The 25942-nt window shown below is 33.3% G+C and overlaps 2 protein-coding genes across 4 annotated transcripts in view; both read right to left on the bottom strand.

Moving 5' to 3' along the window:
* The window catches only part of LOC114261586 (uncharacterized), a 95042-nt gene that overhangs the window by 27784 nt on the left and 41316 nt on the right, over positions 1-25942 (bottom strand). The window lies entirely within an intron of this gene.
* Positions 20816-22636, bottom strand: LOC114319539 (uncharacterized). The gene is made up of 2 exons (XM_028266563.2): positions 22430-22636; positions 20816-21939 (listed from the first exon to the last, which is right to left on the bottom strand). Exon 2 carries the CDS (start codon positions 21904-21906, stop codon positions 20953-20955), a length of 954 nt encoding a protein of 317 aa, XP_028122364.2. The 5' UTR covers positions 21907-21939; positions 22430-22636; the 3' UTR covers positions 20816-20952.

The following is a 25942-nucleotide window of genomic DNA, read 5'->3' as shown; positions in this document are numbered from 1 at the left end:
CACAATATGAGACATAATTAAAGAATTTATGTGTCATAATTAAAAAAATGTTATAACTAAATTTTTTTTAATCATAATTAAAAAAAATGACATAATTAAAGATGCATATAGTACACCTGAATGTATATTAAAATTTCCCATACATTTTTTCTTGCAATGTGAGATTGTGGGACAATTTGAGAACTAGTTGAAAAAGTTAATTTTTTGACTTTTTTACACAAAAAAATCCAAAAAAAAAAAAAAAAAAAAAAATTAATTTTTTTTACACAAAAAAGCCATTAAAAAGTTAAAAAATAAAAAAATAATTTTTTTACCAACTTCTCAAAACACCGCTGCATTTATAGGAAGTTGGCCATCCGTGAGTGAAAGGGCTATTTAGTGCAATAATTGAAGTTCTTTATAATTATTTGTTTTTTCATTTTGAAATATGTATCAAATTATTTTGTTGCAATTTCTACTTTCAATTTATGAAGTAAAAATAACTAAAATAATTTTTTTTAAAAAAACTAACATATGACCCATATAGGCGCATATATATATATGGGCAAATTACACTAATAGTCCCTACAGTTGAAGATTTGGTGGAGGTACGCGTCGACGAGAATGATCCAAATAAGTTCTTTCTTTTGGGCTCATCTCTGTCCAGCGCCGAACGGCTCGATTATGTTGACTTTTTGGTTTCTAACATGGAGGCCTTTGCATAGACGTCTTACGATATGCCTGGCGTCGACTCTAGCTTCATTTGCCACCAGTTGAATGTCTTTCCAAATGCACGGCCGGTCATCCAGAGGACACGACATTCGGCCTTTCACCGTGCCGAGATAATGGCGAAAGAGGTCAAGAACTTGTTAGAAGCAGGGGCAATAGAAGAAGTACAATATCCTAGATGGATTTTTAACACTGTGGTAGTGTCGAAAAAGAACGGTAAATGGCGGGTGTGCGTTGATTATAAGACGGTCAACCGTGTATGCCCAAAAGATAGCTTCCCCTTCCCAAGAATGGACCAGCTGGTAGATCTAACCACTAGCCATCAGAGGTTTAGCTTCCTGCATGTGTATCGTGGCTATCACCAGATAGCCATGTATGAATCAGACCGAGAGATCACTTCGTTCACCACTCTACGAGGCCTGTACTGCTACAAAGTCACGCCATTCGGACTAAAAAATGTCGGGGCAACTTTTCAAAGGATGGTAACCAAGATGCTCGCTCCCCTTCCTGGCCGCACTATGGAGGCTTATATCGATGATATGGTGGTAAAGAGCAAGGAAAAGTCTCAACACCTCGCCGACCTAGCAGAGATGTTCACCATACTTAAACATCACAAAATGCCTCCAAGTGCGCCTTCGGAGTTGGCACCGAAAAATTTCTAGGTTTTTTGGTCACGAACTGAGGAATTGAAGCCGACCCTTCCCAGATCAAGGCAATACAAGAGCTGGAGCGTCCAAACTTCACGAAGGACGTACAACATCTCACGGGGATGGCAGCCGCGCTGAACTGATTTATCAGCCGATCTTCAGATCGTTGTAGGCCCTTCTTCAAAACTTTGAAGGCCAAGTTCTTCTGGGATAATGAATGTGACCGTGCGTTGGCGAATCTAAAAATATACCTTTCCTCGGCCCTAATCCTGGTCACACCGAAACCGAGGAAAGAGCTGTATCTCTACTTGGCCGTCTCTCAACACGCGGTAAGCGCCGTCCTTGTCCGTGCTGAAGGTACCCAACACCTCCCCATCTTCTACGTAAACAAGACCATGCTCCCAGCTGAATCAAGGAATCTGCCGCCACAAAAATTTGCTCTGGCACTGATGATAGCTTCCAGCAAGCTAGCACACTATTTTCATGCCCACACAATAGTTGTAACCGACCCCATTTCATAGGGCCGCGTAGAGAAGAAGGATTCATGTAACCGACCCTATTTCATAGGACTTAAGGCTTGGTTTGGTTTGTTTGGTTATAGGCTGGTGGAATTCCTAATCCGACATACAAATTCTTAATCAAACAATAGACTCCATAGTGGATTGGCCACGGAGTCTATAATCCCTCCTCTAATCCTTCTAAACAAACACCTCTAAGAAAATAAAGAGATCACTTCTCTATCATGACTCAAAAAGAAAAAGGAAAATGCAGCGCTCAATTATAACCAATAAGGAATACTATTAACAACATATTAAGCAGAAGTAAGAACAAAAACATAATACAATTACATAATAATACCAATAATATAAAAACAACTTTTATCAAATGGCCAACGATAGAGGCTTATTAAAAAGTAATAATAATAAAATAAGAGGCTTATTCTTTAAAAAAAATAAGCATAATAATAAAAAATAAAATAAAATAAAATTGTGAAATAAACAAGAGGCCAATGATAGGCTTATTCTTTCAAGCAAATACAGCAAACAGGGGCCAAGGATGGATGCTATATATATATATATATTTTTTTTTTTTTTACTCTGCGAGGTGCTCATGGTTGGCCCTTTCTTCTGAAGGGACTTCACTTACTTATTATTTCCATTGTGCAATGAAGATACCTGCGTACTATTTTCACTGAGCAATGAACGCACTGAAGGTACTTGCTTCCTATGTCCACTGCCTTCTTTTCATTTGCCATTGAAAATACTATTTGTATTTTTTAGGAGCAATGAAGGTACTTGCTTCCTATGTCCACTGCCTTCTTCTCCTTTGCCATTGAACATGCTGTTTGTTTCTCCTTTGCCATTGAACATGCTGTTTGTATTTTTTAGGAGCAATGAAGGTACTTGCATCCTATGTCCACTGCCTTCTTCTCCTTTGCCATTGAACATACTGTTTGTTTCTCCTTTGCCATTGAACATACTGTTTGTATTTTTTAGGAGCAATGAAGGTACTTGTTTTCTATGTGCACTGCCTTCTTCTCCTTTGCCATTGAACATACTATTTGTTTCTCCTTTGCCATTGAACATACTATTTGTATTTTTTAGGAGCAATGAAGGTACTTGCTTCCTATGTTCACTGCCTTCTTCTCCTTTGCCATTGAAAATACTGTTTGTATTTTTTAGGAGCAATGAAGGTACTTGCTCACTACTTTCACTATCTTCTTTTTCTTTACAATTAAAAATACTGTTTGGTGTTTTTAAGAGCAATGAAGGTACTTGCTTACTACTTCCACTGCCTGCTCTTCCTCCACCATTGAGCATACTGATTGCTTTTGGGTGAACTGAAGGTACTAGGCCTTGTTGCGCTTTAGATTCTAAGGAACCTACAAAAATATTATTATCATGGTTAAAAGAATATAATAATGGAAAATAGATAATAAATCTAACGTAAGGAATGTATAAGGCAATAGATCTAATGAATATTTTTTATTAGTAAGAGGTTTACTTTTTGTGAAATAATTTGATAAAAAAAACACATTTTGTTTTTAATTTTACCCTTTAATTTATCTATTAACTCTTTTTTGACTATCTATTTAAATTTATATCTATATGTTTAAATTTTCTATCTATCTGTTAAAAAATGTTTCTCTCAATTTGTTCAAATATCTGTCCATATTTTATTATCTATTCAATTTTTTCACTTATCTGTTTAAATCTATCACTTCAAATACTTTATTTGTTCAAAACTTTATTCTCATCATCCTCAAAAACAACATGTTTCATCATTGTCACCATCAACAGCCATCAAGGATCCTCTAGAGTGAAATTTCCCTAAAGTTTCCTAGAGTGTTATATTGTGTGGTTGAGATTTACTGGCAAGTCACATCAGAAAAATTGATGTGACTTACCAGTAAATCTCAACCACACAATGTAGCACTCTAGGAAACTTTAGGGAAAAATCACTCTAGAGGATCCTTGCTCATCAACAGCAACTCCCTAATATATATATATATATATATATATTTGAAGATGTAAGAAATACACCAACAATGTGTTCAACAACTCAACCTATTCGTCAACCTTGATGCCAACAATGGCACCACAGATTCATCATCTTTTTTCTTTTCTTTTCTTTTTTAATTTTTAATTTTTATTAGTTGTTGCAATAAGTTTCTCAACAATAACAATAAAAGAAAAAAAAAATTCCAGAAACAGAGGAGCCACTATTATTGATCTGTATTCGATTGGTTCAGAAAAGAAAAGAAAAGAAATACACCAAGGTTGGGGTGTGCATTCGGACTCAAAGGTGGGCCCACTCCATCGCCCAACCTCTATCGCTTGATACTTCGATGAGTCACACCATCAACTCATCACCGTTGGTCTTGTCTGAACACGACCATGACTCCATCAACAATAACATTGGATTCGTATTCCCCAAGTTTCAAACCCTAACACAAGGTTGGAGAGTTAGGGTTCAGAATAGAAAAGAAATACACCAAGGTTGCCACTACAACACTCGTCGTCTTCTTCCTTAGATCCACAACCCTAGATCTACTTGGCAGAGGAAAAAAAAAACCACAGTGCCGTCGCTTTCCCCCAATCAGCCTCCATCTAGAGGCGCCGTCGTTGTCAACTCTAGTCTTCTTCGTCTCTTCGGTAGCACCGCCGTCATCGTCATCGTCTTTTTGGTGAGAGAGAGAGAGAGAGGACAAAGTAAGACAACCAGCTCTGCCTTGTCTCCTTTACCAAATTTGAACAGTGACGCAGAGTGGGGATCCCAACGAGGATGATGAAGATGATGAAAATGAAGATGGAGAAAGGTATGGTGCCGACGGCGTTCGCAAGATCGGCCGAGGTGATCTGTTGCGACGGTGATGTGAACAAGCCTTTGGCGATATGCTGATTCGATCGACGGTGGTTGTTTGAGTGGTGGTACGGAGGCTGTGGTGACGACGATGAGTGGAGGAGGTGACACAGCAAGTTTCGGCGAGGAGATCGGCGGAAACAGAGGAGATCGGCGGTGGAGGAGGAACAGGGAAACGGTGTGTGTGTGTGTGTGACAGAGAGATGAGAGAGAGAGAGAGAGAGAGAGAGAGAGAGAGAGAGAGAAAGAACCCCGAACACAATGGCCTTGTTTGGTTTGTTTTTTAGAAAAAATTTCGGGAAAAATTCTCTACAAATAAATTTTTAAGAGCAATCAAACTAAATAAATTTTTTCAAAAAAAATCTCAAAATTTTGTTTGGTTACCTACTTTCTAAAATCACTCTCTCTCTCTCTCTCTCTCTCTCTCTCTCTCTCATACACATCAAATCAATCACTTTTTTTAAAACTCTCTTTCCAAAATAATTTTCCAAAATCATTTTCGAAACAAAGCAAACCAAACAAACTTTCGTATTTTTTATCTCAAAAATTACTCTACAAACACAAACCAAACATACCCAATATATATATATATATATATACATATCTTTATGAACCTAATGTTTTAGCCTCTAGATCTTTCGAAAAAAAATAAATAAATAAATTTATCACCCGAATGTCCTTTTATAATCCCTTTGAAAAAATAATACACGAGGCTTTATCTTACAATTTTAATTCAATTTGAAAAGAAAAAAAAAATTATGAATGAAATAAGACAAATTGTATCAATAGTCTTGAATTTTATTTTTGTGTCATTTTAATGTAAATCATAAAGTATTATGACGCAGCGGGAAAATTTTTTTCATAGTCATACCTTTTAGTAGAGCCTGAAGCAAAGAATCTCGTGGGTAAATCACGTGCTTCCAGGATGTGAACAACCAACCCAACAGTAGAGTGATACTACAAAATAAGTATCACCCACACTAGTCACAGTGCAGAAGCTGGATCGTTCTCATATGGGAGAGAGTTAGAGAGAGAGAGTCTGAGAAAAAAAGTTATGGGTAAAAACCATATAACGTATCTGATATGCGTATCTCTCATCATATCAAATGTATATTATTAAATATATATCAACCAATATCTATCTATCCATCTATCCATATCTATTGATATGATAGATATATATATCCTGAATGATTATCCAAATAAGTTTTGAATTCGAATTCAAACTTACATGGATAAGGTTCAAAAGGTTCAGATTCAAAAGGTTCAAAGGGTTATGCCACATGGGCGCCCAATTTCTAACATCTCCCACTCGCACATGAGTTGGCATGATACTGCCACATCTCTATCTCAATCTCCCCAAAACTGAACAATCTCATACTAGCCAATGCACCGTGCGACTATTGAGAACACCTGCATGCGAGAGCTCTATACTAGAAACTCAAAATGAGCCAACATAAAGACATCAACCCAAAAAGAACAGAAATAGTGTCTCATATACCTGAGACCCATCTAATTACACCGGTCCAAAAAACATCTCTAATCCCTCAAAAAAGAGCATGCTCGACCCTCTCAATTCTTGTAATATATTCACACTCAATCCGCGTCTCATACAGAGCGATGCGAGTTGCCGACAGTGAATATACAATAGTGGTGTAATACTAGATGATCTTTCCCTTGCCCTCATGCCATTTAGTTTAGGATTGACCGCTTTCCCAGTGATGTCCCTTAAGGCCGAATCATACATGACCGCAGTCAACATACCAAAGTAGCAGAACATCAACCCCTTACCTTATGACATAGTCAAAAGTCACAAAATGGTATATAAATGAAAGTCATATCAATAATGACACGTAAAACTCACACGGTGAGGAAACAGGGATCCATTCTCTCACATCATTACTTGGTCACCAAGCATATATGGTATGAATACATGTTACGGTGGAGTAATTCTTCCAAAAAAGTGATGTTATACTCGATACACCGTACAGATCTTAGTCTAGTCGCTTTCTAGCGCTAAACCCGAATTCTCTATTTGCTCGCCTTCTAGGCGCTAAATGACATCTCGCATCTGGCTAATCATAACAGGCACAACATGGAAAGTGGGTACTAACATCCATGTTTGGTCCTTAACACGACCCATCTTGATTATAACCAAGGCAACATGCATAGTAGATAATTTAAGCCTCTTTTGACTCCAAATAAAAAATAAACCACTATTCTCATCCTTGCTCGCTCCCAAGCGCCAATGGCGATTGTTCGTGTGAGTGAGCCAATCTTGCCTGCTGACATCATCATCTGCTAATCATTATGACACAAACCATAATAGTGTTAACATCCCATCATCTCATAACAAATAAGTGATCGATTTAAAAAACATGACCACTACTTGCGCAATTCTAGATTCCAAACATAAGCCTTATCAGCACCTCTTGCGATAAGCATATACAACGGAATCCTCCATGTGCGCCTCACATGAGGTGATTCAAGATCACTACCTCTTGCGCAATAACCTCTCTAAATATATTTTTGGTGACCAATTTGTGTTCATTCTTGATGCGCCCAACTAGCGTATTGAATCTTACAAGGAGCAAATTAATATACTACTAGTAAAGCATTCTATTCACAGTCTAATGAGCAAGGTCAATGTCTAAATAACTCAATTAACCATTTACCAAAGATAACACTTATTATGCCGAATACGCCCACATAGCGTACTTTAGGTTCCCACAACAAAGAAAAGATCAAGGAATATAGGTCGTCTGTTTCTCCCAAAGACAATCCGAGGATTCACTCAATAGCTAAGGCTTTGGCTTTTACCGATAGGTGAGTCAATGGGTTTGCAATTTTGCATCTAGAATCGTTCTAGGATATTCCTTATGTAAGTCATCGAAGACAAAACAGGAATTCTCCCAAAACAATCCCTAAGGATCGTACATCCGAGCATATAAATTACATCACCCATGTCCATCATATCTAAAATAGAGGACTGCCCACCCTAGGTGGCGACAACCCTATAAATTCTTGGCTCATAATGACTAAGTAAGGAAAAACTTCTTTTGGACCATTGATCATGCCTCAGTGGTCTTTATCGATCATCGTCGGCCTATCATGGCTTGACGAAATCTAAGAACTACTATTTGGATAACTGTTTTAGGCTGTAAAAGATTTATTAGAACTTAGCAACTTTTTTGCGCTCCTAACTTTTCATCATAAAAGCAGAGGGTAAATCCCTACAGATCTACTTATCCAATTCTCTAACGAGAAAGTTGGGTCACAATGTCCACAAATCAATATTCCGAACTTATGTCAATCATAGCCTAAGTCAAAATAACCTCACTCCCTAGGAGAAAGTCTTCTCTTGGTCTACACCTTCCTCAATAGTGTGACTTTTCGGTATCTAGCGAGCCTTATGCCTCAACAATGACTATTCAAAATGCGCATAACTTTAGAACAGTTTCGCGTCTTAATGGAAAGTCAACCAAATTATAGAAATGGTTAATCCTCAAAGACTTTGTCTTCAACTGCGCAACATTGATCCACTTTCTAAAAACAAGGGACTAGAGCCTTTGGCATTATCCTAGGCTCTTTATCATTTTGCGAAGCAATCATGAATGTTTCCTTCTCAATCACCCAGTGATGACGTGAAAAATTTTCACATTCGCTACCACGCAACTAAGAATGTAGAGTATTTTTTTCTAATGGAGTAATTCATTAGTAAGCACATCGCTCCCACTATCCCTAGGGTATTGGAAATTTCTTTCCATTCTCAACTAGGCTACATAGAGTGCTATACTTAGAATTCTTTATCTTGTGGAGTTCCAAAACTCTATTTAGTCACTTTTACTAAGAAAACTTTATGTGACTTAGTTACACTCCCAGAAAGCTGCTTACCTATATGCACATGACCCGAAGGGTTTACATGACAGCATACAATAATGCGCTATAGAACCCTAGGTTTTAACTTCGTAACCTTATGAGAAGTAAAATAAAGATAAGCTGCTTAACGGTTACAGATCGCCCATAGATGGCTCTCCGCTAACCCATTACTCAAATGGAGTGTAAAATCTGATATGGAGGGCATTTAGTTAGGGATATAAGCAACAAACTAAAGTGCAATTCCCAATTGGAAAACATTTTGTGCCATCATCCACCTAACATTAACAATACTTAATTCCTTATCTTTACTACACCTTTGTGTTGTTGAGTATTAGGAATAATCAATTTTCTAAGCATCTATTTCTCTTCACAGAGCTTTCTAAAAAACACTCAAATAGATACTCGCCACCTTGGTCAAAACTAGAAGCACAAAAGCTCTTATCTAATTGATCTCGACCTCATATGTGCAATGTCAAAAATCGTCTCAAACTTTTGACTTATGGGAGATCAAATAGTCTTGACTTAGATGCGTATCGTAATCTATAAATGTGTCGAGATTGAGGCTTAGCTATCATACCCTTACACATATCTAGTCACAAATATCATAGTGGACTAAATGCGTCAAAACAAAATGACCTTCTACGGCTTTCCTACTTACTTGTGCGCATCCATTGCGAACAAAGTTACACATTCACATGAGAGCAGGATGTCATAAGTGAGTGGGCCCGAGAATGCCTACTTAAACCATCGTGTCATCATCTTATTAATGTGATTAAGTATAATAAGCCACCGGTTCATGACCAATGTCATAAACTAATTCCAATCATCTTAATGTGTGAGTTCTCGAAGACAAGTTTTAAAGGTTTAGGCCCAACTAGGTAATGACTCACGACTAATTCATATTCACTAGATCATAAAAGGATGTCATGGAGATATCAAGTGCGCCTAAGTCGCAAATTTAACTAGTAAGTGCTAATCCCCTGCACCTTCAAGTCAATTTTATTCTTCATACACTTTACTGCATCTAGTTGAAAGATGACGATACTCCTTTTTCCATTTCTATTTCTCGCTTCATAGTTACTTGCAATTAATTCTACTATCCACAAGAAGGAGAGAATAAGCTATCAATCTATGACAGCTCTTGAAGTAACTTAAGCGCGAATTAGGCTAAAGAGTCTTATTCAACATAATGCTCTCACAAGCGATGCGTCAAATTCTTAGAGTCATAACAACCTTGTCGGCCTTGACCTTTTCATTACTATGCTGCAACGTTTGCGCTTAGTGGTAAACATTATTAAAAAAAAACGTTAGCCTAGCTAAGGAATCATACAAAGAAACACCTCAACATGTCTCACACTCAAGTGTGGAAACAGTAAGTGTCCAAACTTAGACAAGTTGGCAATGCTAATAGATTTTGCAGCCACTTGACGCTAATCTTTTCACTTATTGTTAATAGATTTCGCTACTGCTAAGCGCTAATCTTTTAACTTCAAGTGACACTTTAATGCACACTATTATAGTGCGTGAAATTTTACTTCATCCACTCCCAATAGTTGGGTAAAGAGCAAAACACTGCTCATACTAACTACTCGTCTTACACTTAATGACTAACTCATTAAAACTCGCATTTCTTGGATGACGTGACTCTTGAATGTACTTCATCCAATGATGCAACATCATTACAAGTCAAATTACAAAGTCAATCCGCGCAGCTCAATAGTCAAGATCATATAGAGATCTATTGAGGGCTTACTAATTTCATAACTCCAAAACTCGCCAACCAAAACTACGTAGCGTGCCGCTAATCATAGCGCACACATTAGTTTTTATTGTGCCAAACAAGGCAACAAAACCACGACGACTTTGAGTCATGTTTCCCTACTTTGGCTCAATTAAGGTCTGACCTAAAGTCTCCAAAATTTTTGCTCATCTAAAGAATAGGATTACACTGTTCACAGTTGAACATCTCTACTAACTCTAGGTCAACCAATTAACTTCCATAAGTTAAGTCAATTTAGAGAGAAATTTGCATTGGGATTAATTTGATTAACATAATATAATTTTGCCACAAAAATCTAAATTAAATAGTGACAATATTACACAGGTCACAAGATCGAAAATCCGCTATGCTCGTAATCATCTCTTGTGCCACAGGTGACAATTATCTCAAATTTAATTTAATTTATGCACAAAATATTGGTTTTCGGGAGTTAATTTACAAAGATTTCTCTCAACCGAATAACCTCCCACTGACTATGGCATGTCTAAAAGCATGATAAAAAATTTTAATTCCATACAATAGCATCATAATGTAGATTCACAACCAACTCATACTATGTCACAATTAGTAATGGAATTTAAACAAATAATAATTAATCATGCTATTCTAATTACAACATATTAGAAATTCTAGGTAAAAAATAACAATATGTTGTATTTAATATTCAAATTATGCCATAACAGAAAGTGTATCACTTCTGAAAATTTATGGAATTTTCTGGTATTTTCTAAAATTTTAAATAACTAATAAACACACATAAAATTAGAAATAAATATTTCAGAATCTGGTAAAATGCAATAACCATACCAGTAAATAGTAAACTACAACAATAGTCTACAATAAAAAATTCAACTCCAGAAACTTAATCATGCAACACCAGATGCATTTTAAAGCAGAAATAATGAATTATTATTTCAGAAAAAATATTTTTTATTTTCATAAAATTTTAAAATTTTTACAGAAGATAGAAAATTGAATTCTGAGTCTAATGGTACCAACCATGCTTAAAACAAAGCTATAACGAATTAATTATGACTATTTAACGCGATTCATAATTTAAAACAAAACAAACAGATCCTTAACATCAATAGCTAGCGGCGTAGAAAAAAATGTGCGGCTCAAAGGCGGCTCAGCAGGAGGCGCAACGTGCGGCTCAGCACGCGGCTCAGTGCGCGGCTCAGCACGCGACTCAGCACACGGAGCGCGCGCGTAGCGCAGACGGCGCGCGCGTGATGGCGCGTGGAAGCGCGTTGGATGCGCATCTGGCACGTGTCAGTGCGTGGAAGCGCGTGGGAGCGCGTGAAAGCCGCTCGCGGCGCCAGGTGGCGCGTGAGGCTCACACTCCGCCTTCCAGGTGTGTTTTGGCCCAATTTCGATATTACCGGACTCCATTTTCCAAAATAAATACATTTATGGCATTAAAAATGACATTTAATGAACATAAAAATGAGGTATTTATGCTCTTAATCTAATGAGAGTGGACATCTTCCTCTTTTATTAATATTCATGCATATATCATGTATATATATTTATATAAAAATATACACATATTTTAATGCATAAAAATAAAAATGAAAATATCCATATTGGCTCTGATACCAATGTAAATCATAAAGTATTATGATGCAGTGGGAAAAAAAATTTCATAGTCATACCATTTAGTAGAGCCTAAAACGAAGAATCTCGTGGGTAAATCACGTGCTTCCAGGATGTGAACAACCAACCCAACAGTGGAGTGATACTACAAAATGAGTATCACCCACATAAGTCACAGTGCAGAAGTTAGATCATTCTCATATGGGAGAGAGTTAGAGAGAGAGAGTCTGGGAAAAAAGGTTATGGGTAAAAACCGCGTTAGATCATTCTCATATGGGAGAGAGTTAGAGAGAGAGAGTTTGGGAAAAAAAAGTTATGGGTAAAAACCACATAACGTATCTGATATACGTATCTCCCATCATATCAAATGTATATTATTAAATATATTTCAACCAATATCTATCTATCCATCTATCCATATCTATTGATATGATAGATATAGATATCCTGAATGATTATCTAAATAAGTTTTAAATTTAAATTCAAACTTACATGGATAAGGTTCAAAAGGTTCAGGTTCAAAAGGTTCAAAGGGTCATGCCACATGGGCGCCCAATTTCTAATAGCTTTTATCATTTTAATTATTTTAATTTTGATTCTTACTTTAGTCTAATTGATAATGTTAAGGTGTTTGAAAGAAATTGATTAGCGGGGCTTAACATACTAGGTTGAACATGTTTATAATTTTGTCTATAAAAACATAACACGTGTAGTTAAGACAAAATGATAAATCATAATCAAAATTAAAATAATTGAAATTATAAGATATCACATAAAAACACTCAAAAAAAATAAATAAATAAATAAAAAAGCATTATTAATGTCATAAAAATAATGGAAGTCAGGACCTAACCTTGGGTCTCAAATCTCCCTTAGAGCACTTGTAAGTCCTTGTTCTTCCCTCGGATTCAAAGTGTTTAGCTTCGACATCTGCTAATTCTTGGTCAACGCTTCAACCACCAGGTTCTAGGATTCAGAAAAATTCATAAGCTCTGGAAGAGGGACAAGAATGGGAGTGTATATTAGACTTCTATGCTTTCATATTTGCAAATAGTGGAAGATTATAGACATATTTATAGATCTACCAGAAGGCTACACATATTCGTCTGTAGAATAAAAAATTGAAAGGAAGATGGAAAAATAAATAAATAAATAAATAAAATTTGAAATAAATAAAATGGGTAGTAATCATCATCATATCAAATATATATATATATATTATTATAAGTAGGTAGCACATTCTAAAAAAGCCACATATAAAGTTTTATACAAATTCAATTTGAATTATAATAACCAATTTTATATAAATTCTATTTGAGAAATACTTATTTTATATATATTTTTCATTAATTAATAAAAAAATTATCTCAATATACAAATAAATAAATAAATAAGACAGAATGTATTTAATTATGTGTATCAAACGGATTAAATTAATTTTTATTTATATTTTTTATTTTTTATCTATTTTATTGATGTCTTAATATTAATTTATATTTAATTTTTTATTTAACATGAAATTATTTATTACAAAACATTTATATTTGACTTAAATTTTATATACCTATACACAATAAGCATGAATAATTAAAAAAGAATATTAAAGAAAAAAATTAATGCCGTAGTGTATTTATACAAGATAAAAGAGAAATGAAATAATATATTTACTTTTCAATGTTTTTTTTTACCCTTAAGCTTAATCAAATAAAAGGTAGAGAAAAATACAACATTTTCTTTTCCTTTCTCTCCTATATTCCTAAACAGTTCATATTAAAGAAGAATAATCATCTAAAATATACAAGTCACATACAGAATAATTGTATTTAACCAAACTATAAAAGCACCAAAAAATATTGTTGATTGCATAAAAATTAATGAAATCAAGACCTAACCTTGGGTCTAAAATCTTGCTTTCTTCCCTAGGATTCGAAGTGTCTGGCTTCGATTTCTTCTCATTTTTGAACAATGCTCAACCACTGAGTTCTAGGGTTTAAAAAAATTCACAAGCCTTGGGTTAGGGGACCTCAATTACAATCTTGCTGAACTTCTGTGCACTTGCAGCAATAGCTTCTGATCTTTTACTTATAATAATCGGATTAAACTGTTCCATATCCCAGAACCTCAGCGGATTCTTCCATGGTTCTTCCATTTTGAATTTTGGAATAATCAATATATATATATTTTTATTTTTTTATCAAAGGCCATGTTTGATTCATAAAACTAATAGTGAAGGTATTAATAATCCCATCAAATTAGTGTGGTATTCACTATCTAATTGAATTAGTATAACTTATTCTCTTATCTATTGTTTGATTTGCATTGGATAAGAAAACTTATGAAGGTAAAAGAGTCTTTTTATTTTATTTTTCAACTCAGGATATATAATCCTACCCCTACCCCATTATTAATAATTCTACAAATTTGTTGGATTAATTATCCATTGGATTAATAATCCTGAAACAAAATTTCAAAACGAACACAAGATTATTGGGCCCATGATTAATAATCCCAATTTCATATTCTAATTCTGTCAATCAAACATGCCTGCAATTGCCAACTGTCCAAGTCACACAGCAAAATATTATTGTTATTTTTATGGTGTTAAACAAAATTATATTAGAGATACAAAAAATATAAAGAATGTTGAGTAAATTACAAATACATCTCTTGAGGTTTGCTTAAAATACGAATTATTTGAAAATTATTACAAATATCCTATTGTCAGAAATTTTTTATTTAGTAGAATTAATAAAAAAAATTCTTAATTACTCTCCTACACAATAATAAAATTATTTAAATTATTAATTGAAATATATGTCTAACAACACTAAAAAGTGTTAATTGACTTAATAATTTATTAATTAAAGGGTTCATTTGTTATTTGATTAGAAAGTTGAAGGGGTAAAATATAATTTTTAGAATTACATGGGGCAATATGTATGTTAAGAAAATCTGAGGGGATGTGTTGTAATTTATCCAAGAATGGTTGAGTTTTGTTTTCTAAAAAATTTTCAAAAACTTCTTTGCTGAAAATAAATGGAATTCATTTCAAAAATATTTTTTTTGGTATTTACTTTTGTCAAAATAAGTTTTGCAAATACAACCAAATAATGAAGAGAAAAACTTTTCAGAACTTAAAAAAATAAAAAAATACAAAATAAAAAATAAAGTCAATTAGTACACATTAATATGTATTTAGGAGGAAAAAAATTGAGTATACACCTAATTTTTGGCATAATGCACAAAGTGATGGGAGGAAAAATTAAGTACATACCTAACCTTTGACATAGCACACAAAGTGATTACCCCGAGACTTGAACCCATAACTTCAAAGTTAGTAGGTTACCAATATTTTACCATTGAACCAACGGTCAGTTCTAAAAACTTTTTACAACTAAGATGCAAAATTTACAGCATGTTTGGATTGGGTGATTTGAAAAAAAAAAAAAAGAAAGAACGAAAGAAAGAAAAAAATAAATTTTTTTTTTTTATAGTCCTAATCATCTATTTGGATTGCAAAAGAGGAGATGGAAAGAAATTGAGAGAAATTCTTTTTAAATCAATCTAAGATGCAGAGATTGAGGGGGAAAAAATATATTCAATGGTCTTCTCTAGCGGATTTCTAGGGGCTTTCCAACTTAATTGTCGTCAATTTTGAACTTTGTTCATACATTCTGTGAGTGACCTATGTTATCTTATTCGTCTTTTTTTGGATATTTTAAATCGTTTGTCATTTTCTCTGATGTTTCATCCTTTCATATTCATTGGTGTTCCATTTTTAAAGCCTTCAAATTTTAACTTTAGTTCTAACATGCGGCCAATAATCTCAATAATTGGACAACCATACCCAGTGAAGGTACATTCTTCAAGTTTTTCCATTTGACTATTTTATTTGCATCTCTATGGAATTTGTAAGTGTAAATGATTTTATTCACATTATAACTACTCGGCTCACCAATAATAATAAATGAGTAAATATTAATCGTAGTCATGGTTAAACAGTATTTGAATTTGTAGTACCAAATGTGAATGATCAATATAAAGTTGAAAATTTTGTGATTTAAATAAGTAAATTATTAGTATGATGGAGTTAACTATCAGGATAAATTACAAATACACTCCCTGAGGTTTGCTTAAAATACAGATTATTTCTGTGATTTGAAAAATTACAAATACTCCCTATCATTATTTTTTATTTAAATTAACTATAAAAATAAAATTCATAATTGCTCTCCTATATAATAATAAAATTATTTAAATTATTAATTGAAATATATTTTTAACATCATTAATAAACTGTTAATTGACTTGATGATTTATTAATAAAAATGACGATTTGTTATGAAATTAGAAACCTCAGGGGGTGGAATGTAATTTTCAAAATTATAGGGAGCAATTCGTATTTTAATCAAATCTCAAGAGATGTATTTGTAATTTATTCTAAATATTATTGGAAAAGAACTGAATTGCAAACCTGGGGAAGCACAGTGATAATTGTGGGGGATTATTCTAAATCTAACCTAGCATGGTGAGAGGAAGGAAGGAAGGAAGTTGGAGGCGTTTGATAATTTAATGTAGTATTTAAAATTGAATGTATTCAATAAAAATAAATGGGCACTTGGCCCACAAATCTAAATTTGAATTTTGTTGGTCTAAAATCTATACTCTAAAATATTATGTCTATAAGGCCAGTCTTGTACAAAATAATCAAAATAGCCATTCATATTCCTATGCATATCAACATGTGGAACCTATCTCTCTAAACCATTTCTTCAAACCCTCTCTCTCTCTCTCTCTCATTTTTATTTTCTTCCCTACGAATTTGAGATCAGATGTGCATTCACCGCCTACTTCCTTCACTCGTCAGCAGTGTTGCGACCACCTTCTCCCTATGGATTTGAGATTAGATCTGTGCTTCCCTCAGTCTCGTTTTTCTTCCCTCATTTTCTTTTTCTTCTTCATTTTTTCTCCCGTAAAGTCTCCGCCACAGGCGGATTCCAAGGCCAAATCTCTGCAGTCGTGTTAGTCCAAGACAACCTCTCTAGCTACCACCACGGTAACAACACCGCCACCATCACTAGGTCGGCCTCTAGAAAACACTTGGTCACCATCGAAATGAAGCAAATTTAAGCCATCCTCAATTCTATACAAATCTCTTTCTGCTCAACCACTTTTCCTTTCCAGATCCGTGTTAGTTTTGGTTTCTCTACCCTTCTCGAATTCGACACTGTTTACCCCATCTTCTTCTTTGGGTGCTGGGTTTAGACAAAGAAGAGAGAGAAAATAGGTTTTGTTTGTTTTCATTGGATCTGTAGGATTTCATGATTTCTACTTTTGAGAGTAAATACTGTGCGGATTAGAGTTGATTTACGAGAGATCATGTCTAAATAGTTAGTTTCTCTCCCAAATTTCTACAGATTTTAGTAAGTTTGGTAGATGTTAACAGATGGAAGAAAAATTAAACCAATACTTCTCTATTTTCTCTCTCTATGGGTCTATGAACAGATAAGTTAAAAAAAAAATTAAGATTGGAATTTTAACAGATAGGGAAAATATTAGAGAGTAGGGTTTGTTGAAAAGCAAACTCCAAAAGGCTAAGATCTGTTCAGAAAATTGGACATATAGGTGTTAATTTGGACAGATAAGAAAAAAATATTTGAATAAATAGTAAAAAAAAATTAAACAAACAAAATATTTGACCAGATATTCAAAAAAATTTAACAGATAGATTAAGGGGTAAAATTGAAAATAAAATGTATTCCAAAATAATAAAATGTACTTCTTACCATATAATATTTTACAAAGAGTATACTTCTCACTATAAAAAAAATAATAAATAAATAAATAAGCCTTATGGGACCTAATGCTTTATACCCTTTTTACATGAGACTTTTTAACAATTTTCTCAAAATAAATTTGGTAAACTACCAATAGATCCTAATAGTTGGATTCAATTTTCATTAAGTTTTATTGAAAATAAGTTCTAATAAAATTTTCGCTAAAAATAATTTTTTGTGACGATTTTTTGCACATGTCGCTAAAAATTGACAATTAGTGACTTTTTTTGTCATGATTTTTTTATAAATTGTCACTAAAACTTGCAATTAATGACTTTTTCTGTGATGAATTTTTTAAATTGTCGCTGAAAGTTGAAAATTAATGACTTTTTTGGGACAATTTTTTAAATTGCCGCTAAAACTTATAATTAGTGACATTTTTTGTAATAATTTTTAAACTGTTGTTAGAAATTAACAATTAGTGACGTTTTTTAATAGTGTTTGATGAAAATGTCATTACTTATCACAGGACCTATTAGGACCTACACGTAAGTCCCCCAACTTCGTTTGATAATCATAATTCGTATTATTTACAATTTGGGTAAATTACACTGACACTCCTTGAGGTTTCTGTTTAATACAGATCTCTCCTCGTGTTTGAAAAATTACATTTCCCTCCCCGAGATTTGTAATCTCATTACAAATAGTCCCCTAGATAGCTAATGTCATGCTCTAAATTTTCTAAATGACCATTTTGTCCCTTTCCCTACCATCTATTCTTTCTATCATCATGATTACATTATACAATTTTTCATCATTAAATTCTACCTGAACATATTCTTATTGAGTGATGATATACAAACATAAATTTTATATAAAATTTTCAAACACAATGATGTAGCTTAATGGTGACATTTCACTTTAAAATAAAATACTCATAAATGTAATTTATATTTACAATAATATCACTATTATAACATTTTTATGATATTTTTTGTATAAAATTTTATGAACAAATAGAATTTTTCATTTTTATTTCCACCATCATTTTTTTTTTCTTGTCTATTCACACACATTTATTATAGTATTACCAAACACTGTCATTCATATTTATTACAGTATTATTGAATTTTTGTATTTAGTGAATTTTAAAAAAAATCACAAAAATATTATACTTCTTGGCCATGTTTGATTCACAAGATTAATAGTGAAATATTAATAATCCTATTAAATTAGTGTGGTATTCACTATTCAATTGGATTAATATCCATTGGATTAATAATCTCACCCCTACCCCATTACTAATAATCCTACAAATTTGTTGGATTAATTATCCATTGGATTAATAATCCTAAACCAAAATGTTAAAACAAACATAGGATAATTGGGCCCACAGATTAATAATCACAATCTCATGGTCTAATCCACCCAATCAAACATGCTCCTTAAGTATATCTAGATTAGGAATATCTAAAAAATAAAAAATAAAATAAAAATTGCTTAAAACATTAAAAAAATTCAGTAAAAATAAAAATATACGAATAATGAAAAAATTAAATTTTTTGTGTGAGTTACCAAAGAAAATGATTTTTATTTTTCTTGAAATGACATGAACAAAATATTAGTATTATTTTATTATTTTATATGTATAAAGGCTAAGGAGCAAATATGCTATTTTAATCTAACAGGAGGATAAGTCTAACTTTTTAAATGTGAGGGAGAGATCTATATTAAATAGAAATCTTAGGAGTGTTAATGTAATTTGCCCTTAAAATTTTAACAATAATGCTAGGTATCATGAAAACAATGTCATGAAAAGTTTTCATGAAGATTCTCTACCCTTGGATTAGATTATAGTGTTTATAGTGTTTTATTGTATATTATGCATTCACCCTTAGATTAGTTTCATGAAGTTTTTCATGATATTTATTTCATGATACGTAGCATTACCCAAATTTTAAGCACTTTCTAAGAGTAGGCCAAAGTATTAAGTCACGAACTTCTTACTTAAATCTGAATATTGAATGCTCAATTTTAAGTATGTTACGATTATGCCATTGTTGTGACAGTTGAGGTGCATTGTCTTCATCCCTCCTACCTTTTCACATTATCACCATTACCGCCATCACCACCACCACCACTCCAATACCACCACTATTGTCATTGCCTCTGCCACATCCACACAATTAACAAACAGGGTCGGCTCTGACATTTTCGTGGCCTAAAGCAGACTCCTGATATGGGGGCTTTCATAATTTTTCTTTCCTTTGTTTTTGACAGTGACTTGATTTACTGATAGAATAGTATAATGGGTAGTGCTCTAGATCTTCTCTGAATTTGGACACAGAAAAAAACTCTTAAAAGTGAATTCTACTCATTTTGCTCTTTGTGATTCTGTCGTTGGTTACGTGTAGTACCATGGTCTTTTTGTTTGTTTTTTTCGATGCTTGTAAAGGATTTGTTGGCTTCTCGGTGCCAATATTGTTGGGATGCAGTGATTTAGCCATGATGTAGATCGCATCATTGTTAACTTTTATTTGCACTAATTAATTTGCTTTTAAATTCTATTTCTGATTTTTGCTTTTGGGGTGTCTTCTTTGGAAGGTTATTAATAAGTTGATGATTTGAATGCTGTCTTTATGTGCTTTTGATTGCATATATGAAAGCTATACTTGGCTTGGATCCATCATGTACTGAGTTTAGACTTGATATATGCTCTATTCATCATAAAAAGGTTTTGATTTCAATGTTGGGGTCTGATTTTGCTTGGTGTTTGTTTGGTGTCTCACCAACTGTTTGGTGTTCCTTTTGGTGGTTGAATATGATCGGGCGAGTCTTATTAGGTGCCAATTTTATTGGGACACCGATTCACTCGTTCTGTTGCAGTCGTTGGTTTCACATGGGTGGTTGGTTTTTCTGTGTCTGTTTTTTCTTTCTCATGTTATGTTGTAATATTGGTGTTAGGAGGAGGTGGAGTTTTGGGGTTTTCCATTCTCTGGTTTGATGGGTTTTTTTTTTTTTTCTTTGATGTCATCTAAAAGCAAAAGGATAATAACAACAGCATATATCAAACACAACAACAAATATATAAAAACTAACAACTTTTTTTTTGTCACACGACACGGCCAGGTTTTTTCTTTCAAGCAATAATAACATGGAGCCTGGAATTTCGACATCAATTGGTAGTCTTTTTAACTCGGTTTTAGTCATGTCGGGGACGCATGAGGTTGGAAGTAGATGGCATTTGAGTAGGAGACCGTTGTAATAAAAGTAGTTTCTGGGAGGGACGAAGGAATCCATTTGCTTGTTTCTCATCATCAGCTTGCCTACTGTTTCCACGGTCTTCTCCTCCTCCACCATTGCGAACAGTGGTCAGTGTTTTTTGGAGCGATGAAGATAATCTTTGTGTGGGACGACGGAATGCATTTGCTTGTTTCTCATCATCAACTTGCCTACTATTTCCACTGTCTTCTCCTCCTCCACCATTGCGAACAGTAGTTAGTGTTTTTTGGAGGGATGAAGATAATCTTTGTGTGGGACGAAGGAATGCATTTGCTTGTTTTTCATCATCAACTTGCCTACTATTTCCACTGTCTTCTCCTCCTCCACCATTGCGAACAGTAGTTAGTGTTTTTTGGAGCGATGAAGATAATCTTTGTGTGGGACGAAGGAATGCATTTGCTTGTTTCTCATCATCAACTTGCCTACTATTTCCACTGCCTTCTCCTCCTCCACCGTTGCGAACAGTGGTTAGTGTTTTTTGGAGCGATGAAGATAATCTTTGTGTGGGACGAAGGAATGCATTTGCTTGTTTCTCATCATCAACTTGCCTACTATTTCCACTGTCTTCTCCTCCTCCACCAGTGTGAACAGTGGTTAGTGTTTTTAGGAGCGATGAAGATATTCTCTCGGAGGGACGAAGGAATGCATTTGGTTGTTTCTCATCATCAACTTGCCTACTACTTCCACTGTCTTCTTCTCCTCCAATGCGAATACTGTTTGGAGTTTTTAGGCACAATGAAGGTACTCGCTGGGAGGGAGGAAGGTACTTCATGGTTTTGTTGTCTCGAAGATTCAAGTTATGCGAAAGCCATAGGCCTTGTTGAGCTTCAGATTCTGAACGGTTTTTCAATGTAATCCCTGGTTTTTTCTCCATTGCTTTGTTGTGAAATAATCTTTTATCTTTCAACTGCCAAGTAACGCACCAAAATATTATTATCATGGTTAAAAAATATAATAATCCCTTTGAAAAAAAAATTCACAAGCCTCACGAGTTTACCATACAATTTTAATTCAATTTGGAAGGGGAAAAGGCGTCATTTTGGTCTCTCTATCATTTTAATTAGTTCGATTTTGATCCTTAATTTTAAATTTTATGTCAATTTAGTCTAATTAATAATATTAATTAGGGTGTTTGAAGGAAATTAATCATTGATGTAGTTGAGCTTAACTTATCAAGTTGAGCATGTTTATAATTTTATTTATGAAAGCATGACACGTATAGTTTATGTGTTAATTTTTTTATTAAAAAAATAGAAATTATAATCTATTAAATTAAATTGAGATAAAATTATAAATTCAGTGTCAAAAGTGAGATAATTGAAATTATAAGACATCACATAAGAACACCCAAAAAAGCATTATTGATTGCATAAAAATAATGAAACTCAGGACCTAACCTTGGGTCTCAATTATTGCTTGGAGCACTTCTGAGTCCTTGTTCTTCACTCGGATTCAAAGTGTTTGGCTTCGAATTCTGCTAATTCTTGGTCAGCGCTTCAACCACTGGGTTCTAGGGTTAAGACAAATTCATAAGCCCTGTGGAGAGAGACAAGCATGGAAGTGTATATTACTTATTATTAGACTTATGTTTTCATATTTGCAATTAGTGGAAGATTATAGACATATTTATAGATCTACCAGAAGTGTATGTATACGTGTCTATAGAATAAAAAATTGAAAGGTAGATGGAAAGAAATAAAGAAAGAAAAAAAATCGAAATAAATAAAAAATTGAAATAAATAGTGGGCAGCAGTTGAAGAGAAAATTGGTGAAAGTCTATCCCAAAAGAGTGTGTCAGCTTAGATGCAGGAGAAAAATTTATTTGTCAGTGAGGTGGAAAAGGAAAGGATAAAAAAAACAGACACCGCACTGACAGTGGCAGTGGGTATCCACTGCCACATCACTAATAGCACCTCTAATTAGAGGTTCCAAGCATTTTTTTTATTTGTTATAATGACGCACAGGAAAAGTGCAGTGAAAAAAGTTAATAAAAAATTGGTTAGTGAAATCGCCGGTGACAACAAGTAGTAGTGAGAAAAAGGAATGTGTGATATTTAAAAAATATAATGTTGAATGACGGACATGTTTCATATAAATTTCAATAGATAAAAAAATAAATTTTGTGAATTCAAAAATGAAGTTTAGTGAATTTCAAAATATAGAAAAATAGATTTGGTAAAATTCAATATATAGGTTATTTGGTGAATTTTAACATATAAGAAAATATACTTGGTGAATTTTAACATATAGGTTGTTTTGGCGAATTTTAACAGATAAGAAAATAGGCTTGATGAATTTTCAACCGATAGACAAATTGGATGATTTCAAGAGATAGGTTTATTTGATTTCAATAGATAATGTCTTTTTAGACAAATTATGTTTTTTTTAATCCAAAAATATTAGAGTTTGGACCTAATGACTTAAAAGATTAAAAAATAGACTTATGACCTGAATACTCATAGTTTGAGTATAATTTCAAATGATTTTATCAGTTGTGCCCTGTATATAACAAATGAACAATAAACTGGATGTAGATGGAAGAAAAAATATATATATATATATATAAATAAAAATCTGAATAGTGTATAGGGATAATTTGGATTATGAATAGTGTAACACTGCCACAAATTAATGTAAGAAAATATTCAAAATTTTGTGATCCATGTAACAAAAGTTTGTGATTTGATTACAATATTTTTTTTACATCAATATATGGTGAGACACAAATTTGTGATTGGGATGTGTGCTATAGAATTTTCCATGTATAATATACCTAAAAATGAAATTCTGAAATCTCAACCAGAGGCTAGTTAAACAACTCAATATGATCAAGGGTCTTTACAAAATGGATAAGAGACAAGAATACATTTCAGATGAAAGATTTAATATTATAACTTATAAAATATAGAATCTTTCATAGTTTTTTTTTTTTTTTTTGGGTAAATTAAATTTTTATAACACAAACAACACAGACACAGTACAAACAAAATGAAGGTAGGCTATGCTTGAGGCTATTTGTAGATAAATATACTAGAAGGCTATGCTATGTATACACGTATATATATTCATTCTTAAAAAAAAAAAAAGTATACGCATATATAGAAATGAATAACCATTAGGAGTTAGTTTAGTGATAAGCCCTTCGAATTTATCATTCATAATTTGCGTTCGAGTCCCCATAATTTATTGTGAGGTTTAAACATACTTTTTAGTATCCATAGCACACGGAGAGCCTTAGCTTCGGTTCCGACGTAGGTGCGATGGGTTCCCTGTAGATGCATTGTGAGTTCTAAGGGATAATACTCCCTGACGGGTATGTGGAGTAACCTATTTACATATCCATTTTGCAGATCGTGTATATAGAAATGAATAAAAAAAATTGAATGCAAATGAAAAAAAAAAAAAGAAAAAAGAGAGAAAGAAATAAAAATTTTCAATAAACTGTGTATAAAAAAGTGCTTGACATAATTTTAATATATGGTTTCAGTTGTGTGTTTCATATACTGAAACTAAAATTTAAAATAAAATAAAAAAAATTGAATAGTTATAAAAAAATAATTTGGATATGAGAAAAATCCATGACATAATTGAGCCCAAAGAAGAGTGGCTACAGTGGTCAGTTAGCGTGTAGTACTATTGTCCAAGTGGTATTCTTAACCTATGATGTAGCTGAGATTTTTATAAATAAGACAATATTAATTTATTTTTATTAAATAATTAAAAGATAAAAGATGACACATTTAATATATTTTTTAATTTTATTTATGTAAAATATTGGATGAATTATAATAACGATCTTTGTAATTTGAGATTTGTGTCACTTTGATTCATTCAATTGTGATATATTTAACCTTAAATTTTGAATCTCATTTTAAATAAGGATAATTGAAAACATTGTTACTCCATTTGAAAAAGTCATCAATTTGATAAAATATAAACTAATTTGACAAAAATAAATATCAAAAAATTATTTTTAATTTTTTAAAAATTATTTCTACTCACCAAAGGTAATATTATATAAAAATGATAAATATTTTACATTTTTATTTTTATTTTTTTTTACAAAATTAATTTTTAGTATATATTTGGATGATGATCATGTAATAAGTAGTTATTTTTATTGATATTTTTGGATGGTTATCATGCAATAGATGATCGTATTTGTTGTTAACAGATATTTTTTGATAATTATTATTATGATTATTAGGCTTTTAATATATAGCCGATATGTTTATGAGAGGGTAAAATGTGTAAATTTGGGCCGAGCTAGGTGAAGTCATTGCAATGTGCCGGTTCGTGGGCCATAGTAAAAAGGACTTCGTGAATTGGACCTAGCTTTCTTAGCTCGGTTTAAGTATGGTGACAATTACCTCGGTTGAAGAGATGGCTGTAAAATAGCTCGGTTCATATACTCTGGTCCAAGGTATAGTTGGACAGTAACCGAGCTAAGGCATCGATTGTGGACACGCCGAGTAGAATTGTAAGAGCAAGGTGGGACTGAGCTAGGTGAAACAGGGTAAAAGCTGCCACCTAAGTATATCGAAATTAGCTCGGTTGTTTTTGTCATACTACCGAGGTAAGACCATTTCACTTTGTTAAAGTAGTAAGGAGGGTGTTGAAGGGTAAACATTATCTTTCAGAAGTATGATTCCTAGGAGGACTCTTCATTGAGGAATAAGAGTCCTAGTGAGATTGTGCCAGGCGAAATCCATAAAAACTCATAACAGGACCTATGAACAGGTATCTCAATTCTTACTTTAGAATACACAGAGCTTTTGTCTACTTGCTGATTTAGGCATCGGAAGGGTTTCCGGCACACACCCGCCAGCTAGCTCGCATTTGTGTTTTCAGGAAGAAAAGCGACGACGTTTGGAGGAACGCAAACTTGATCAACAAGATCATACAAGAAG

This window comes from Camellia sinensis, chromosome 9, assembly GCF_055761805.1.
Source record: "Camellia sinensis isolate YWXY chromosome 9, ASM5576180v1, whole genome shotgun sequence".
Lineage (NCBI taxonomy): Eukaryota > Viridiplantae > Streptophyta > Magnoliopsida > Ericales > Theaceae > Camellia > Camellia sinensis.
Note: the sequence above shows the minus strand (reverse complement) of the source record. Positions and strands in the feature narration are given on the sequence as shown.

What these genes read in the sequence shown, in the direction of transcription:
- LOC114319539 (XM_028266563.2), bottom strand. Translation starts at nt 21,906, where the DNA reads ATGGAGAAAAAACCAGGGATTACATTGAAAAACCGTTCAGAATCTGAA.